Here is a 20,000-nt window from a genome sequence, read left to right on the forward strand (position 1 = left end):
AAAAACCTACCCAAAACAACAAAAGACACCAGCAAAATGAGAATTTTTTGATTCATTTTCTGAACCGAATCGACCCAACGAATCGAATCAAAATGATACGAAAATATATGGGTTTCCGCCTCCTTCTCTCTCGTTTTTTGTCCCGTTTCTGATGGTTGATCTACAAGAAAATCAATTGATTTGATTCGTTTTCTGTCCGTAAAAAGATTCGAAATGACGCCATCACGAAACGGTTTCTGTTTTGATTCCTTGATCACTTCTTCATCTTCTTTTCTCCTCTTTTCGTCTTCTTATCAATCTCGTGAGAAAAGACTTTTTGGTTTGTAGGTCGGCGTCACAAATGTTCTGATTAGCAAATGCAAGAATGGAGTATTCTGGGATGATTTTTCTAGTTTCTTTCTGCTTCCTGGTATTGGAAGAGAGAAAGAGAAGAGGGTGGATTTATTACACTTCCTGGTTTCACTGGAATAATTCGAATGACGTTCTGATTACAGTAATTGAACGGAGAAAGCTGCAGACAAGTTATTTGGAAGAGTATGCTCTGAAAATCTGAGAATGAAAATGGGGATTCTGAAAATGGGAACTTTGATTTTTGCCAGAAACTGGTCGCATTCTCAATACGATACACGGATGAAGATTTTAAACAAGTTCAATCAATTGTGGAAAGAAGAATCAGTTATCACTTTTATTCAAGCTAAAAAATATTCTCGAATACAAAAAATTTCGGATATGCATTGTCCAAAATATCGTCTCTATTCGAATTTTGGTGATTTTCAAATTAGTTTTGGATAGTTCTAAACGCTGATACTACGAAGTGATTATCTGAAAACTGAGATATTTTTTGACAATACCTGTATATATAAAAACATATTCAGAAACTCAGAATCTTGGAAATTTACAGAATTAGATGAAAAATTTTACCAAATACAAACAACTAGAAGTTCAAGATTCAGATCAGCCATACTTCTATACTAATTTCCCGCTAGTACCAAACGAATTGAAAATGCAACTTTTCCTGTTTCAAACCTTCAACGTTCAGAAAACCGTTACTTTTATACTATCCATCTTAAATAGGAGATACGAATAATGAGTCAGAAGTTCCTCGTTCAAAATGAATTCCCCAAACAGTTTCTATGGATCTGTGTTGTTCTGATCTATCCGCCAAGCTTCATAGCCTCTTCCCTGAACTTCAGTTCATCATTTTTCATCAATCTGCAGACAATGAAACAAGTTCCTTATGTGAACTTCCTCCTCCTCCCCACTTATCTCTTCAATCTATCTCCGAATTCAGATTAAACTAGAGAAAAAACACACAATTTAATCTGACCTGGTCAATCTATCAGCTAGCATAAACCAGTACGAATAATGACCATTTATTCTCTCACTCTCCTTTCTCTCCATTCGTCGAATCTTTGACTTCCTTGTTGTCCTCAAATCCTATAAAAGTTTACTGATTCTCTGGGAAAGCAAACCAGATATCATTCGGGATGCGTGGGATTACTGTATTGTGTTTGCTGACTATTTGTCTAGCCTGCTTCGTTGGTGAGTTAGATTTTTTCAAGGGGTTTGAGCGTTGAGAGTACCGTAGATTCAGTAATCAGTTCCATTTGGAAAGAGCTATTTTTTGAGAATATCGAATTTCCAAACTCCCTAAGTTTATTTGTGGGTAATGACTTAGAGAAGAGTCGATCGGAGAAGTTGTCAACTATGAAAATGAGGCTCCCGATACATTGAGAAACTTCCAAAGCTCTGGTTTTTCCAATGCAAAGATAAATATCCTACGGTGGCGATATAAATATACAGCACCAGTCAAAAGGTTGTAAACTCTGGCCGTTCTCAGTTGAAATTGTCCAACTTTGAGAGGGTGTTACGGTATCACTAATTCTCCCACCAAGAGAAATTATGTATAATCCATACAGAACGAAGATAAATCTTCATTTTTGTAGTGAGCAACTTTTTTGTACGGGCACATCTTACGAAGTTATCAATCGTCACAGAAATTTTTCGCAATTGTTGCCATTTTTAGTGATGTTCACATAGACTGCCTGTAACTTCTTAGGATGTGCCCGTACAAAAAAGTTGTCAACCACAAAAATGAAGCTCTTTTTGTGATCTATACATTCCATAAACAATCGATATAGTGAGACTATCAGTGAGCCCGTCTCACACTCACAAAGTTGACCATTTTCAACTTGAAACTGCAAGTTTTGCATTCTTTATGGCCAGTACTGTACATATACGACCAAAGCAAAATGGTTATGCCCAGCTTTGCATCTTTATACCCACCACAATATATTCAATTAATTTTCAGCCCAAACTGAAGCCCAACGAGGCGGAGGTCGTGGCGGAGGTGGTGGACGGGGAGGCGGTAGAGGTGGAGGCGGATGGGGAGGAGGACGTGGCGGTGGACGAGGTCGATGGGGTGGAAGAAGTGGATCTTCCAGTTATTCTTCTTCCAGAAGTTACAGGTATGCTGTTAACTCTGATCTGGTTGGGTATTTGCAACATATCGGTATAAAAAGATAACCATTATTATTGCATGTCAAACTTTATCGTTCGACTATTCTTCAAATAAAAGTTCTATATTTCAGCAGCAGCAGTCGTGGTGGTGTTGACCTTGTTGATTTATTGTTATTCGGTAGCGCAGCATATGGCATGAACAATGGATATGGCGGAGGCGGAGGCTATGGATATTCTGGGTATGGTTACGGACAACAATGTAGAGGTAAGTCGAATCGGAAATTTGTAATTTAGAATCTTCTGTTTTCTTACAGTAGCCCAATTCGTTGATTACGTTGGTCAAGTTCCTCGATACTACTGTGACTGTCCACCGTATGCACCACACTATCAGTACTACACATGTAGTTCTTCTTACGGGAAACGATAAATAGTTCGATGGGAACTAATAACTATATCACGACGTGGCAAATATTATTGTCTGAATTTCTAAGAAAAGTACAATTAATTGAAGGCATGTGCAAACGATTTATTCAATGAAAAATATCACATATTTTTATTGAACACGTCACAACTGATAGGGACTGCTGGTCCTGGACCACGGACTGATCCACATCTGAAAATTGAAAACTCGACAGCCAATTAGGCATTTGTTTCTTCTTATTAGTACGGCATGCTTCTTACAACCGCGCTCTAGCGAAACCCAAAAGACTGTGTGCGAAATTGAGAGGTTCAGAAAAAAAATACGTTTTTTTAAGGGCATTTCGGTGGAGCGCAGTTGTAAGAACTCTGCCGAGCCAATAACAGCTCTCGTAGTGTTTTGAAATGGGTGGATCTTTCAAAATAAAAACCAACTTACACTCTTCTATGAGTACAGCTAATTGTAATATCCACGGCAATTCCTCGAGCACTTCTTGTTGTTTCTTGTTTCCGGTATACGTCACAATTATTGTCTCTCAATATTGTCCAACTCGTCTGGAATTTCATTAGAATCGTCTCCCCTAATCTCTTGAAACTTACGGTAACAGAGAGCACATCATCTTCCAATGTCGCAGTTACATGAATAGCTGGGCTACTGACCATATCTCCAGAGCCGACATCAATTGAATTTGCATTTTGAGAAGCAATGGTGAGGAAAAGAGCCGAAAAAAACGAAAATGAATTTCATTTTTGATTATCCAATGGTTCTAGCTCTTTCTTATATACTTTTCTCACTTCCTGTTTCGGTATGATTTGACACATTTTTTTGTTTTCGGAGGGTTCTTTTCTTAAACATTTCTTCTCTCTTTTCCACTTCCGTGTGTAAGTATTCCCGGAAACGTATCGTTTCAGATTCCATGTAACCAGAACAACAATCAATAAAATCTTTGTTCATAAACAACTCCGGATGCAATAAAAATTTAGAAACACAATGGTAAAACAGATAAAAACCAGGGGGAAGCGGAAAATTACAGAAGGAATTAATATCACAGTTAATAAATTACTAGTTGTTCACTTTTTTGGAATATTACTCGAAAACACTTTTTAAGGCAACCAATGGGACCGAATGGCGAGGGGGATTGAATAGATTTGAGGGGGTTTCAGACAATTACAGGGATGAACTTTTTGGCTTTAGGAAAATAGGGGAAATGTTCAAAAATCTAGGTCATTCTCAATTGATAATCTCCGTTTTGAGTGACATATCGAACCCATGGAAGTGCTTGATATCCGGATTTCTCTATGATTTTCAAGTAGCGAACCTTAAATAATAAAATGTGAAAAAGTATTAAATTGAAGATGAGACATACCTGTAAACCAGACGTAGTGTAATAAGGAATCTCGAATTTCACATTAATCGGTGGTCGTCCTTCAACTTCTTCTGATGTAATTGATGGTAGCATGAACGATGATCGCATAATGTATTCGCGGCCACCTGGGAAGCTTCGAATGCTCCAGACGATTGCATTCAATTCTGGAACATATTTCGCAGTTCCTGCTCCAGTTTTAAATTTCGGAGCGCTGACGTCAGAAGGGACTGGGATGATGACTTCGACGTGATTGGCCACTGATTGACGTTTGAACTGGGATTTGGCCTGAAATCAAAAAATTGAAAAACATTGATTTCAGAGTATTCTACTCACTTTAACCATATATTCAACTCTAGAATGGGCGTGTCTCTCCACCGATGCCTCCACCCAAATCAGTGGTTTCACTTGAGTTGTCAATCGATAACTCATTAACTCGAACTCTCCATCCGGTGGAATGAATGAGATAGTTCTCTCCGAATCAAAACGAGACAATCGGACGCATTGATGGAATTTGATGTCTTCCAATTCGACACCTTTTCCACTATTTCCACCACGTCTCGAGCTAGCGCCGGCTTGTTGGAAGAACACTTTGTCGTTGAGTCCCAACCGTAATTCTGGCATTCCGGAGAGTACAACTCGGAAGCGGATGGATCCAACTATTTCCGATCGGAGCACAGTTCCTTGTGCGTTTGCCTGGGAAGTTGAGAATATTGAAGTAATTTAACTTTCTCGGGGAAAAGTTAATTTTGAAAGTGCTCAAATTTTATATCACCGCCCATCAGATTTTTCCAAATTCTTTAAAAACTCACCAACATATTGACACTTTCAATTACATCCAGAAAAACTTCATTTTTCCGGTATTTGATTCCTTCAGATCTCCACGAAACGGCATTTGTTACCGCCATCGGTGGACGGACAGTCTCCAAACGATTTCCTTGTTGAGTAATGAATCTGAAATTCTTCATTTGAAACTTTGTCGTATAATTCAACAACCCACTCTTGAAGAATTTTGCTCTCCGTCGTTTGTGGATATCCAAAATCGAGCATTTCATCGAAAAGCTCGTAGATAATTACGAAATTATCACGAACTGCTTCTTCTTCCAAAGTTTTGAAATACTCGCAGAACACTTCGACGATTTTGTACAAAGCAGAGAGTACAAGTATCACATTTGTGTTTTTCTTAGAGATGGTGACCACTGAAAGAAAGAAATTTCAGAAAACCCGATTGAGGGATACGGTAGTTTTCAAAATTTCTAAACTCCGAGGTTTCGGATTCGAGAGCTGTTTTCAAACTTGAACTCACAATAAACATTCATATATTTGATATATGTGTAACTGATTCCTTGATGCACTAAAACAGGAGAAGCCGTGCCTTCATCCTCTTTCTCCACCAATAGAGGCATGAATTTTTCGATGCACGACATATCCACATCTCCGCGATAGTTTCGGGATATTACCACCTAAAATTGTAGTATTTGTATTGCGCTGTTCTTTTTGTTTTATTTATCTTTCCACTTTTTGTTTATTTTCAGCCAATTTCAGCCAATCTGTTGATTATTCTAATTGGCGTAAAATCAAGTGTCTGTTGTGAGGATGCATCAAATTATACGACACTTTGTGAGATATGAAAAACGGAGAGCGAAGAAAAAAATTTCGTTTTTGAGTTATTTTTTTCTCCATTTTTTTCGAAAACGTTTTCTTTTCTTCCCTCTATTTTTTCTAGCAGCTTTTCTTCACAACATTTATGAAAATTTATAAAAATCAAGTCAAAACTTACATTTCCTTTGAGGTCTAAAATGAAGAGACCCGAAATCGACATACCGATTTCTCCCTTTTGAGCCTGAAAAGTATTTAATTTTATGAGTTGTGTGGAATATAGAACGTAGAAGACACGTGGCTACCGTGTGATGAACACGTTTATATTAAACGGAGCATGGCGAGAAAACATTTTTCGGGATAATTAGTAACATCAGTGCTCCTAACAAAAAACTTTAATTTTTTGCATTTTTTGCTAAGTTTATCAGTAAAAATGAATAATATATTTCATAACACTCCAAATAAGGGTACATCCATGCCCACGAGAGTAAACACTTATCATACTGTAGAATAATTGTGAAATTAGGGAAAAACTGTAATTGCTGCAAAACTGAGTCGAAAATGAATTGAGTTTTGTGATTACGAGTCACGTCTTTTCTAATCACTACACCCGATACTAGAATAACCAAAAACATGAGATCCATTTTCCCAAAATTTCTAGTTGACTGCATGCGTATGATCCTCTCTCTCCTCCCTGATGAAACATCTGGCAATACGTGGAAGCTCGAATAGAGTGACCAGAAACAAGAGAACCCAGTGAAACAGAGAAAACTAACTGATAGTGAGGAGAAAAAGGAATGGATTGAAAATGGAAAAAGGGAAAAGGTGCGGGAAGAGAAGAGGAAGAAGAGAGAGAACAAATATTGTATTGTATGCAGTCACCGAAAGTGGCGCACCGTCTATAGGTGTCCGCAAAACTATTCATGATCTGTGTCTCTTCAGTTCGCTTGCTGTTTTAAATTGTTTTCTGATCGTACTCCCCGTCTCTCTCACTCTTCAATGCATATAACTTTCTTTTCGCCTCTTTCGCATGATGCCCATCGGCGATCAGCATAATTATTGATTGATTCCATAATTATAGACAAAGGCTGAAATATGATTCTTAATGAAAAAGAGGGCACGGAAGCTGGAAAGCTGGATATAAAGGAGAAGAAACAGAAGCAGAAACACACTTCGAAACCTGCAAAGAAATTGTAGGCTTGAGAAAATTCCCGTAATTATCCTGAAATAGGAAATGTGATACGTCCTCCGCATGGCTAAGAGAGGAAGGTGGTCCCCCGTTGCTAGGCTTGGAGCGCTAAGCGGATTATTTAGGAAGAGACCGAAATATGTGGAATTTCTATAACCTGTGATTATTATCAGGTTTTTTATTCTCTAAAATTATTTTTAGGATACAGTGATTTGATTTCAATATCAAGTCTGTCCACAGCGAGCGTTTTTTGATGCACTGTAGAAATAAAAGTCTCATACGACACTGTTAGTTTCGGGTTTCGCAGCGGCAACTTTAAAAGTTTACAATAAATAATCAAATGCGTTGTCTAATGCTTTCTCATTCATTTGTGAAACTAATTCAACAATTTGGTTTTTTAGGATGTCGCTGAACGACACGTTTTCAGCAATTGCCTCATCACCACACGGGAGCAGAATGGATGAAAGCTTCAATGAATCGTTTCGCGACAAGGTTGCACAATTTCTTGAGACTTTACTCTCATTTATTTTTATTTTTTAGAACACCCTACCACCAACCACAATTTTCCGTTGCCTTCAAAAGGAACACGAACAAATTTCAGCAGTTTTGCGACTTCATTCTCCTTTAACAGCTCAATATCAAAGTTCACTGATAGAGTATGCTTTCAGACTTAAAATGTAATTAATTTTTGAAAAAATTCAGATTAATCTCATTATACGAGCGTGCCGAAGAGCTATCAACAATGGGAATGCAGAGGCTAATTCTTTCAGTATTTCTGAAACTCGCTGCAAATATTCTCACTGTTTTGGGAAAGGTATGACGATAATTAATAAACGATTAACTAGAGACTATATTTTACAGCTAACTTATCAGCCAACTCTTTACAAATTATCCCAACTCATTGCTTCCTCTATCGTGCCTGACTTGAAACCGGATGAAAAAGAGGAGGCTACACATTTGCAGAAATGGGCGGATCGTGTCGTTCTTGGTCTGTGAGAAATCGCATTGAAACACGGGAGAATAACTTACTTGTTCAGAGACTGCCATTCACATGATTGATTACCCAAACTACGAACTGGACGTCGAAATTGTGAGCTATTTCATTGCAGTAACTAATTATAAAAACCACGAATTCAGAACATCGACGGAATCGTGGACGATTTGTTGTTGGCAAGCTCAAATATTCAATTTGTAAGGAATTCGATTTTTGTGTAAGATTAAATTCTCGATCTCGCAGTTCACAGTTTCCAACTAATTATTTTTCAGAGCCGCCCTCAAATTGGCCTCAGAAATGGATGTTAACGTCCATATCGGTTTCAAATCAAAACTTACATTAGAGAATATCTCTGATGAATACTTTCTTCGTCTTCTTCTCTGGCTCTACCTCCGCAACAAAAATGTTCTGAAAACTGATCTACTCTCTTCTCTGTTTTCAAAACTCCCACTGACAATGAATGCTCAAGAGTACAATAAAAGCTCGGAGTGCTCCTTGTTGGATGTGAATGTGAGAGTACCATGATTTTGACAAATTTCGATGTATGTATTCAGCTCTACCTCGTTTCTCTGTCAGTCGTCGCATCGACCACTTCTGAATCTGGATTGACGTTTAAATCAGCTCCAGTTATCGCCCCCCAATTGTCACTTACAAAACATCAAAAAGATTGTTGGAAAGCCATAGTCGATACTTCTCTAAAGTTAGCTCTCAAACCTAATTTCCCATCTCCAACTTCCCAAGAAATTCCAGCAGACCTGTCCCCGCTCTTGCTCGCCTTCGCACCTCGCAACTCGTCGAATCAGTTCGTCTTATTTCCAATGGTTCTGAAGACGTGCGAGTGCTGTTCGAAGCTTGGAAAACGTGTCTCCAACCATCTGCGACTCACGATGAGAACGTCTACGAGGCAATTAAAACTGTTACCGACAAGTACATTACGAAGATGAACTCACTTCTAGCTTATGGGTTTGTAGATGAAACGAATTTTAAAAACGATTTAAAAATCTTATTCAGACCATTCTATTCGACGGATGCGTTTTATTGCGCCATACCCAGTTCGGTGTCTCGTCGTGACATGAAAACGTTATTCCCTCTGCAATTCGATTACGAATTCGTGAATACCACAGAGGCAGAACATATAGGAACTGTAATTAACAGTCTGTAAGTTTTCAAATATCACTCACCTGATAACTCTGATAACTTTATTATTCTTTTTCAGAGAAGGCTATATGAGTCCAGAAGCAGGAGAAATTGAAAAAGAAGAGGAAGAAGCGTTGTCGATCAAAGATGACGGCTCTTTCGGTGACGACACTTTCCACAGTTTTGGATCTGCTTCAGACAATTACACATCTGCAAACAATTCTCAGTTCTTCTCTCCACTTTCACATAATCGAGAATCAATGGTCCCATCTGCGGTTTCTCAATTAATTCGTGACGATATTGCCAACACATCTCATTTCTCCACAAAATCTGTTATTCTTACTCCTACAAGGGCTACTGCTTCACCGACACAATCTGTTTTTGACAAGAAACTTACTCCATTATCTTTTGAACGTAAGAGTTCTATATGTACAGTTTTGAATTATAGGCTTTTATAATTTCAGGTCATCAAACTATTGTTACACCATCCAAAAAAGGAAACAAATCGGATGATAGCGGAGAGGACGAAGAAGAAGATGAGCTTGAGGCAGCTCTTCTGGAATCAACTCAAAAACACGAACGAAGCATTCTAGCTCAAAAAACACCAGAAAAGCCCGCACTCATACAGAAACTCATGCCAACTCCTACCAAGGATGCTCAGACTGAAACAGATGCTTCCATTACATCTTCTGGAGAGGGTAGTATCATCAGTGTACGATACACTCCGAGACAAGAGGCTAAGGGTGACAAGAAGATTGAACCATTGTATTCATCGGAGTCCGAAGCTGATGAATATGAGGATGAAGATGATGAAGAGGATGAAGAAGAGATTGAATATGACGAAGACGAGGAGGCTGAAGCAGAAGATGATGACAATGAATTGTTGACTGAAGAACAGATGGAAGATATGATGGGACAGATTCTCGAGGCGACAACTACAATGTTCAGAGACTTACGAATGAAGAAATTCGCGATTGAGTCGCAGAAAGTGAGCATGATTTCGGAGTATTCGAAATTCTTCTTTCTTTTCAGATACAATTTGACAATACAACCGATGACGAGATTCTTCGCCAAGCCGAATTGAAATTGGCAAAGTACTAAACTTGGAATTGAAATAATATCTGAAACTCTATAATTTCAGAATCAACAGCGACATATCAGCGACATCTGACAGATTGATTAAGATCAGAACACCAAGTGGTTAGGTGGTATAATCCAGCCAACATTCATTTCTTTTTTTCCAGTTACAACAGTCTTCACACCTCATGCTCCGCTTCAGGCTACACCTCATGTTGCAAATCAGTTAATCAAGAAAAGCAGCGTCGATCATGATCCGAAACAATGTCTTGGTTGTCAGGTACTCATTAGTTTCCTCTGTAAGTGTGGTATCAATCCTGCTAGGATGTTTCAGAGTGACGACGTACAAGAAGCCGCCCTTCGTCGTCTCGAACAAATGGCTCTCGATTGGGATGCCGAAGGAAATGATTATTTGTATGAGTGACTCTTTCGTTCCCATTGTTTTCCTGTTGTTCTATATTTAGGATTATTTATTTGTCTTGTGTTCATTCCTTTCGAAAATTCACGTTGATTCTCAACTTTTTACCTTTCTACCTTCATCACCATTAACTTTTTCTTTTTCTGGTTTTTCTGTTAAATCTCAAGTTCTAATGCCACAGTTGATACATGCATTGCAACGTTTCTTTTTTTCAATTTCAAATTTTTATAAAAATCAGCACAACAACAAAAGGTAACAATGGGATAAACATGGATAAACAATGAAAACAACAACAATTTAGGAATAAAATATGGTGAATTAATGACGACCTCCATTTGAGAAACGCTTCTTCTTTTTCGATTTCTTCTCCAATGGATCTTTTGCATCAGGAATTTGAGCTTGAACAGCGGTTCTTTTACTCTTAACGCTAACCAATTTATTTGCATATTTCATATTAACAGCTTCATAGGCTTCAGCCAACTCCTTCTCGTCTTGAGTAATTTCATATTTTTGTAAATCCGAGCCCAACTCCGCGAGAAGCGCCTTCCGATCGCGATCATGGCGAGCACGAATCTCCTTTGCAGCCGCGTCGAGTTCATCTTCCAAATTAGCCAATGGCACTGCTTTTGGTAGTGTTGAGATCGGTTTGCTGGCAGCAGCCGCTTCAGATTCTTTATCGAGATTTTCTCTGAAAATAAAGAATCGTTGAAACAATTGCAGCGATAGGAATTCATTCTCACCTGACAGCACTCTCACAGACTTCATCAAACCAATCACCGATACGACGGACTGCTTTAGTGAGAAGAGCAAAAACTTGATTCATCGGAAGATCCAATTCTTTGGAGATATCGTCAAATTGCTTGTGTTGAAGACCGCGTGCGAGGAGGATAGCGGCTTGAGTGACAGCCAATTTCAGCTGTAAAGTTAATATAAGATTTTGACTAATTTATGATCATCTAACCTCTTGAGGCATTCGTTGCTCAAAATACAACTTTCCAATGATAGGAAAAATATCAGTGATGATATGGGAATCCACCATATTACGTCCATATTGTCCCATTCTCCTCAGATCTGTGTTCGACAAGTGAAGTGCCAACTCAGGACGCTCGATAACGAGACGCTTCATCTGTTTCTCAACATTTTTGTTCTTGAGTTGAAGGAGAGAAAGAGCCATTTGAGCCGGGAAAGTGGAGAAATCAAATGACAACAAGTTGACAAGACGACGTCGGAACTCTCGCCAGTAAACTGGAAGCCACGTGGCAACAGGTTCTTCTGAAAGAAAAAACGTATTAACATAATAAAGAAACCAAAGTTACCATCACTATCAGCACTAGCATGTTCCAATCCTTTCAGCATAATACACGTATGTTCTCCAGTGATATCATTCGAATTCTGGCGCACATAGACTGGTACGAACTCGCAACGCTTCCAGAATTTCAAAAGTGGAACTGTAAGACCGAAGGATACTCCCAAATAGTCAAGCTTCTCCGGTTTTCGCTCGTCGAGACGTTGAAGGAGTGGTGGTAAGTCTGCTCTTGGCTCGATACGCTCTTCAAGAAGTTCAACTGTGTGACCGTCCTGAAATGAATTAATAATGATCAAACGAAAGTGTGAAATTAACATACATTTACTTGTTTAATCACATTTTTCTTCTGTGGAACAGTCTCCTCTTCATCCAAAGATGTTGCCAATCCCAAATAGTATTGTTCAATCAGCTGAACCGCCCGACTACCATAGCCCATTGATTGATAATCTGGATGAACTGCAACACGAACGATTCGTCCCCCACAGAGTGTTCCGAACCGTTTGTCCATGAATTGTTGAGAAACAGTCCATGGAAGAAGATCTCCGGCTGCTCGTTTCCCGCTCTCCAGTCCGTTTTCAATATTGTCAGAATCTAGACGACCTTCAAGACATACTTGAACAACAGCCAGTACTTCGGGAAGAGTCTTCCGATTCTTGTCAATTGGCGCCATAAGAACGAACAGATTATGAGCTGGAGCATCGGAGAGCATCTACAAAGAAATCACATTATCAAAAAATTAATTTGAAAATTTGTTACTTACCTGAAGATCATTCGGACTGTTTTTGTAGTGAGCAGAGACGAAAATCGCCATAACTTGTTGGAGGAAGCTTTCAGAAGCATCGTGGAACGAGAAAAGTGAATCTCGATTGATGATGTAGAGTTCACAAGCAGATGGTGGTGGAGTACCGCATTCAAGTTTGAGCTGACAGTTCGTTGCGTCGAGGCAGAGAAGTTTGTTCAACCATTTTTCGATCTGTAATTACTCGGTATTTTTTAAACTTATTATCCACTAACCTTATCTCCGGGCTTGTAACGAATACTCTCCTCCATATGCATTTCATGAAGAGTTCTTCCTTTGCTTGAAGCACTTTTTCCTTCCTTAGCTTCTCCTCCAGCTGATTGTTGTCTCAATTGTTGTAAAAGTTTAAGTGAGAGAGAACGTCCAGTTCCTTCATATCCATTGATTGTCGACGCCAAGAATGAGATGTATGGTCCAGAGATGAGTTCTTTGACAAGAGGGAGTGGAATTGCAGCCGCTTCGTCGATCACAATGAGCTCGCATTGGCCTAGTTTCTGCACGTCGGTAGGACTGATATACTGAAAATAAACTTTTAATTTCTAAAGTTTCCCTGGTGAGAAAAACCTGAATAGTTTGTTTATGCTCACGGAACACGTTGACTCGAACGAGACAGTTTTTGAATTCTGGATTTGCAGATTGAATGAGCTCGTAATCAGTGTGTTCTTGATAGTCCAAAGCATCAAACCCTTTGACAATAAATTCAAATAAAGTCTTCAAATTTTCAGGGGATGGAGATGTCACGAAGATGTTGGTATATCCGAAAGCAATGGCTCCAGCCAATGACAATCCGACAGCTGCTGACTTTCCACGTCCACGACCAGCAGTCAACGAACACGTCACATTCGACTGTTTCTCAGTGATAACATCGAGGAATCGGAGAAGTGCTTTAGCTTGACAAGCGGTGCGAGCACGCGAAAGAAGTGGACCGATTGGCTTCGTTTCTTTCATCGCCTCTTTCAAACCGGCTAGTTCTGCATCTGCTTCGCTTTGGCTTTTCTGAAAATTGAAGAAGTTTAACTTTTGAAACAAAATCCAAAACTTACCTTCTGAGACGCTGGAATCGCTTCAACATTCTCGATATGACTAGAAATCGGCAAAACTCTCAATTGATCATCAAGAACAAGAATTGATGAGCATGAAGCCAGTGAAAGGATAAACCTCTCATTGAAACGTGCCGTGATTTCATTATGAGCCTCAGTACGGTATCGATTATGCACATCCATTGAGATCGTATAGAGCTGACGAAGAGATCGAACAGATTGCATCAAAAGAATAACCATGCCACCTCCTTCGATAGTTTCGATTGTTCTAGCAAGCAAGTTTGGAGTCATTGCTTCGAAATCCTGAATTAAAATGTATTTTTACTTTAGTTTGAAGATAGAACTCACTTGCAAAACAAGAACTCCGAAAGTATTTCCCAGAATTTTCTCCGTCTCATTATAGTAACAATATCTGATCTGCGTTGATGAAATGAAGACGTCAAATGGATCAGCATCTGGAAGACTTCCAGAAATAGTAGTCGTCGCCTTTTTCATTTTCTTCGCCTTCTTCTGACGATGTGTTGAGAAGGAAAGCTCCTTTTTGTAGCACCAGAGCACATTTGGACGAGCAGAAACTGTCGATTTCGATAGAATATGATAAAGAATGGGCACTTGATCCCTTGATTTGTCTCCTACTAATGCGAACATTGAACGGTGTCCAGTGGCAACACCATTTTCGATTTGAGTTCGAATACGACCGTCAAGTTTGGTCCGCATACTGAAAAAGAAAAATTAATTGACTATATTTAATCAAAAAAATACAAAAAACTCAATAAATCAGAAGATAAAATGAAAAAAGTACCGAGATATTTTTCAAAAAACTGTATTTGCGCCAGCACGAGTTATGCGCCTTGCCGACCCTTTGCGTCATTCTCGTGTCAGGATTACGGTCTTTCCACCTAGAAGAAAGAAGGTCTGAACTGGTATATAAAGAGGGAAAAGAAAAATGAAAAAGATTAAAACAGTTCGGGGAAAGTGTGAAAAGTATAATCCAATATGCGAAAATTCGTCATAACCTTCAGATTCCTCTTATTTTGTCCTTATGATCTAGCATAGTCTAGGCTAAACTCTACCGTGATGCCGTCTGTCAACATGTCACTATCACTATCAACAAATGTTACTGATAAAGAGCACAAAACAGGTACTTAACAACTCGAGTTATTGCTCCGACCACACTATACGTCTGGTCTTTTTTAGTTTTCTTCCTTATTCAAAAGGTCTATTTTTCAGATTTTGAATCATTTTCTGTTGATATGATAGGTTTTGTTGGCTGGATACTAAATCTCACTGTACTGGAAGCAACTCTCTGGATCGGTGTTTTATTCGTGTTATTCCTAGTGGTTCGCCACTTTTTAGAGAGAATTCAAATAGGAGACTTGTCAAGGAAAGCCGTGTTTATAACGGGATGTGACACGGGTGAATCTTTGAAAATGTTGAAAATTTGCATTTTTTTTTTAAATTCAGGATTTGGTCGTGGATTAGCGTTGAAATGTCTGGAAAATGGGATGCCCGTGTTTGCTGGATGTTTAACTCAACAGGTGGTCTTTTGTATATTCGTCTAGTTTTGATTAGTTTCAGCTGAAAATGTCCATCTTTGAGAGTGTGTCCTAGTAAAACTAACTGTCCCACAAAATAACTTTTTGTGGGATCGAACAGACCAAAAGTAGAACTCCATTTTTGTAGTTGACAACTTTTTTGTACGGACACTCTCTAAAGAGTTATAGTAATTTTAAGTCAACAGTTCAAAAATCGCACTATTTTGCACTGAAATGGGACGATTTGAGGGAGAAATTACTTTGTCAATATGTAATTTGCTAGGGACTGTCCGTAAAAAAGTTGTCAACTACAAAAATGGAGTTCTACTCTTTTTTGTATTTATCAAATCAATCCATATCAATTAATTGATTGTATCGTCTCTACCGGAATACCATAACTGTCTCTTTCTTTCCGGAAAACAAACAAATTTTCATTTTTCAAAAGTCCCCTCGTCGCCAGCCATCACATAAAAATGTCATTCAATGGTTGCCCATTTCAGGGAATCGAGAGTCTTAGTGCAGAGGCTCGAAAATCCATCGGAAACGGGCGGTCTCTCGACGCGTTTTTGATGGACGTGACAAGTGACGAGTCGGTTGGAAAAGTAGCCAGAAGACTTGAAGAGAAATGTGAAAAGTTTGGAGGTATTCGCCATTTTAGGGAAGGAATTTCATCCGGTTTTAATAAAAATTTTAGGATTACATGCTTTGGTGAACAACGCTGGAATCACCGGAAAACATATAGCCGACGATTTTTTGGATATGAATGAATATCTGAAAGTAGCAGAAATCAACTTGTGGGGACCGGTTAGAGCTACAATGGCTGTCAAGAAACTTTTGAAAAAAGCACGGTATTCTCAATTCAACTGAAATTACAATAAAAAGTGTTTTTCTAGAGGACGAGTGATTCAAGTAGCCAGTATTTGTGCTCGTGTTGGACTCCCAGGTCTTGGTCCGTATACAGTATCCAAGTACGGTGTTTCTGCATATTGTGATGTTATTCGGCAAGAATTACGGCCATTCGGGATCTCTGTTCACATTTTGGAACCCGGATTTTTTGATACTCCTTTGATAAATAGGCAGAAAATTGATGTGAGTTTATTGTATGGGTGGTCGTAGACCTAGTTGTTGACCTTGGTGGTGAGCATTGGCTGTCACAGGTAAAACGGGGAAGCCGAGAAATGGGGTGATCGGCAGCCCGGGGGAGACCTGCCAGGGAACAACTGGCAGTTCAAACCCCGGGCTGCCGGCAGCCTGCCTTTGGGCTGCTGGCGGTTCAAAATTTGGGCAGCACCTACCCCCTATTATTGGTATTATACTTCGTTCTGAATACGATTTCTACCTAATTAGTCCTATATTTAGTTATCAATGTGTTTTAATGTAGTATTGTAATTCCTTCATCGTTCATTTTCCCATATTCTCCGGACTTGTGATTTTTTTTCGATTTTCACTCAATCTCTTTCACTTGAAAACAAGTTACGGCTGATAAACAGAGATGTTTTTAACTAATTTTCTTTTTGAAACGATAACCTACCGACTTACCTCATTTCCAACTGAAAACATATTAATTTCGTTTCAATAAGAAATTTAGCGAAACAACCCGATTTTCATTTAAAGGTGTTTGAAAACCGACTTCCGCCACAAGGCCCAAAAAATAAGAATTTTCAACCGATTTTCATTTCGGAGCAGTTAAAACTTACTTACTTACCTTTTTATCCACCTGAAATCATATATTAGACTGTTCCGAAATGAAAATCGAAAGGAAACTCTATTTTGATTTTCGAAAAACCGATTTTCGTTGCCAAAGTCCAAATTTTGTTTCGAAAATAGCTTCCGACAATTTCCAATAGATACATTTAACTTTTCTCTACATTTTGTAACTTGTTTTCAGTGAAAAAACTCGAGTTTAAGCGAAATACGCTTCGAAACTGGGAAAAAAGAGTGTCGGCGAATAAAATAAATGTGGTGTGGGTTTACGGTAAACAACACGCTCGGCCGGGATACCGGAGTGTCGTTGCGCTTTACAGCAGAGGCTTCACTGCTTCGCTGGCTGTGAGTCAATCACTTATTAAAAAACAGATTTTAAAGCGAATTTTCACAGAAAACACAAAAAAATCAGAGAAAGAACAGAGAAAGAACAGATTGTTTCGAAAAAAAAAACTTTTCTACAAGTGTCGGAAAACATAGAGTAGTTTCATTGTTTTAACACTTATCAAAATTTCAGAAGTGTAACTGGAAACGTTATGTTGATTCATGAGTCATTTAGTACTCTGAACAAGACTTTCGAACATTGGGAATTTGGCAACACTAACTAATTGAAAGTTACAGTGTATAATTTACCGTAACACCTCTAATGAGGTGTCCACAAAGAACTATGTTCAACGCGGTATATCTTTTTCCTTAAAGGAGATATCAAAAAGTTGCCAACAGACAAAACATAGCTGAATACTTATAAAATATTTCTTCAGTTGGAAAAAATGTGATAGCTCATGAAGCAGTTGAGATATTGAGCTCCAAACTCTTCCTACTGGGAGCACCTATATTATAGGTATTACTGTATTTAATCTTGTTATCCTAATCTACATTCTATGAAAACGTTATCTTCTTATCTCTTTTCTTCACTCTATCGGAAATCTGATTACAAGAACTTGTTAAAATCACTATAGACATACACCCTGAACCACCATTCGGCCGCCACTGGCCTGCCAACAAGCAACCACTGACCAACCCGCGGTTCTTCGGCCGCCGTTCAGCCGCCAATCAGCCACTTTATCAAAATTATTAAATTTTTAGAAATAAAGACTGTCATTAGACTAGAAAGGATTCTGAGGTATCGTACATAAATTTTTTTCCACAAAAGTTGCGGTTTTCTATAGAACTCTAGCAATTTTTACTTTGGACCACTTTTGGACTGTTTGCGGTCTGCCGGCCACTAGTCGGCAACCCTTCAGCTGTTCGCGGTTTTTCGGCTGCCGACCGGCCATCCTTCGCCTGTTTGCGGTTCTCAAGCCGCCGACCACCCCATTTCTCGGCATCCCCGTTTTACCTGTGTGTGGTCAGGCGTGGCGCAGTAGGTTGAGATTTTGTTTTATCCGCGAGTTATCCGGAGTTCAAACACAGCCTGAATATTTTTCTTTTTTTCAGGCTGAAATCTCAGAAGCATGGGAGCAGGCACCTTCTGACGTGAAGAAAGAATACGGAGAGAAGTTTTTCAATGATGGTGCACCTTCTTTCTATTACGAATATCCTAACTACAACTGTTTCAGCTCGCCAATCCACTCAACTCTTCCTGAATTCGATTGCTTCTTCTCAAATTTCTCTGGTTATCGATGCATATTACCATGCAATCACTGCAAAATATCCACGATCCAGATATCAAATCGGATGGGACAGCATTTTATTGTGAGCGCTCTTTTGGAAAACTGAACGCATTTATTCAAATTTCCAGGTTTATTCCGTTCTCCTATCTTCCAACAGGACTACAAGATTACATTTTCGCAGCCGCAGGTCTATTCCTGCCGAAACCGGCTTGCCATTGACAATGGTTGACAATGATGATGTGGAATTTGCATTTTTATGAAAACTTTCCGTTTTTTTCATTGTGCTTTTTTCGGTTTTGTGATAATAAAAAATAGTTTCTTTCCTTTTTTCGAGATGATATGCTTTCAAGATTTCCCAGAAAGAACCTTATCGAAAGACATTTTTCATTGATAACTCTCTTAATTATTGATAAACTTCATCTTTTTCTTCTTTGCCAAAAACTTTTTTCTGGTCCTCCCACCCACATCTTCATACTTTTTTCTTCTTCGAAATGCAAGTGCGGGGCGCTTCTATATCGATCCGGTTTTGGTGATGACGAAGAATAGAGAAAAAGAGAAAAAGGAAGGAAAGGAGGCGAGAAGAGCGATAGAAGAAGGGAGCTGTGGAGCTCTCTCCCTCTGTGCTCTTTTCCCCGCAACCCATTCCCACTTCTTCTTTTTTCTTCTTTTTTCCAACTACGCCTTCTTCTTTTTTGCCATTTTCTTCCTTTTATTTCTTCAGAGTCTTCCACTTTTCCGTTTGATGATTAACTTAGGATCAAAAGCTTTGCGGCAGAGGTTTTTTCTGTACTCTGAATGATTTTCAAAGCGGTCATTGGAGAGATTCTTGAAAAATAAACAAAATGTCTACTAGGAAGTTTTCAAATTGCCATCTATTGTGATGAGAGAATTCAGAATTGAAATTTCTGGCCTGAATCAAGATTAACAGTGATCTGAGAATAGAAGAACTAATTTGAAATGTTTAGAGCAATAGAGAAGTTCTGATATTTTGTACTTTTGGAATAAATTGGACTCAAATTCTCAGATTTTTGGTCTTACTTCGATTTTAATGATGTTTTCAATGATATTCTCGGTTTCAGTGAGAGCATATTTAGTAAGTTTAACTCAGTTTATCTGAAAATTGAAATTTCACAATTGAGTTTTCACTCCGCTAAACAACACTCTTCGCGTTATTTCGGAGTGTCGTTTTAAAATTAATTATAAGTTAACACCTTGTAATTTTCTTCGATTTTCGAGACTTTTCAATCGATTATCCACATTTCCAAAACGAGCATTTTCCTTTTTTCTTCCTATCTGTTTCTTCATTATTTGAGTTTTCTAGTTCTCAACAAATAAAAATACAACACGA

The 20,000-nt window shown here is 38.7% G+C and overlaps 5 protein-coding genes across 5 annotated transcripts; 2 read left to right on the top strand and 3 right to left on the bottom strand.

Moving 5' to 3' along the window:
- Positions 1–1,487: 1,487 nt before the first annotated feature.
- GCK72_002568 (uncharacterized protein) lies at positions 1,488–2,887 on the top strand (the record flags this gene model as incomplete). Its single annotated transcript, XM_003112250.2, has 4 exons — positions 1,488–1,542; positions 2,312–2,468; positions 2,592–2,725; positions 2,775–2,887. 4 exons carry the CDS (start codon positions 1,488–1,490, stop codon positions 2,885–2,887), a joined length of 459 nt encoding a protein of 152 aa, XP_003112298.2.
- A 116-nt stretch (positions 2,888–3,003) lies between these two features.
- Positions 3,004–3,540, bottom strand: GCK72_002569 (uncharacterized protein; the record flags this gene model as incomplete). Its single annotated transcript, XM_003112117.2, has 3 exons — positions 3,004–3,073; positions 3,317–3,432; positions 3,478–3,540. 3 exons carry the CDS (start codon positions 3,538–3,540, stop codon positions 3,004–3,006), a joined length of 249 nt encoding a protein of 82 aa, XP_003112165.2.
- Positions 3,541–4,097: 557 nt separating this feature from the next.
- GCK72_002570 (uncharacterized protein) lies at positions 4,098–6,063 on the bottom strand (the record flags this gene model as incomplete). The annotated part of the gene is made up of 7 exons (XM_053723492.1): positions 4,098–4,196; positions 4,245–4,529; positions 4,578–4,937; positions 5,054–5,195; positions 5,242–5,440; positions 5,548–5,704; positions 6,022–6,063. The coding sequence occupies 7 exons, from the start codon at positions 6,061–6,063 to the stop codon at positions 4,098–4,100; spliced, it is 1,284 nt and encodes a 427-aa protein (XP_053592137.1).
- Positions 6,064–10,973: 4,910 nt separating this feature from the next.
- On the bottom strand, positions 10,974–14,517 carry GCK72_002571 (uncharacterized protein; the record flags this gene model as incomplete). Its single annotated transcript, XM_053723493.1, has 10 exons — positions 10,974–11,343; positions 11,396–11,571; positions 11,617–11,927; positions 11,972–12,233; positions 12,281–12,670; positions 12,722–12,883; positions 12,976–13,278; positions 13,325–13,756; positions 13,804–14,103; positions 14,149–14,517. 10 exons carry the CDS (start codon positions 14,515–14,517, stop codon positions 10,974–10,976), a joined length of 3,075 nt encoding a protein of 1,024 aa, XP_053592138.1.
- Positions 14,518–15,808: 1,291 nt separating this feature from the next.
- Positions 15,809–18,871, top strand: GCK72_002572 (uncharacterized protein; the record flags this gene model as incomplete). The annotated part of the gene is made up of 6 exons (XM_003112115.2): positions 15,809–15,977; positions 16,030–16,183; positions 16,229–16,424; positions 18,477–18,552; positions 18,599–18,734; positions 18,781–18,871. 6 exons carry the CDS (start codon positions 15,809–15,811, stop codon positions 18,869–18,871), a joined length of 822 nt encoding a protein of 273 aa, XP_003112163.2.
- Positions 18,872–20,000: the final 1,129 nt, after the last annotated feature.

The sequence above is a fragment of the Caenorhabditis remanei genome, chromosome I (assembly GCF_010183535.1).
Source record: "Caenorhabditis remanei strain PX506 chromosome I, whole genome shotgun sequence".
Lineage (NCBI taxonomy): Eukaryota > Metazoa > Nematoda > Chromadorea > Rhabditida > Rhabditidae > Caenorhabditis > Caenorhabditis remanei.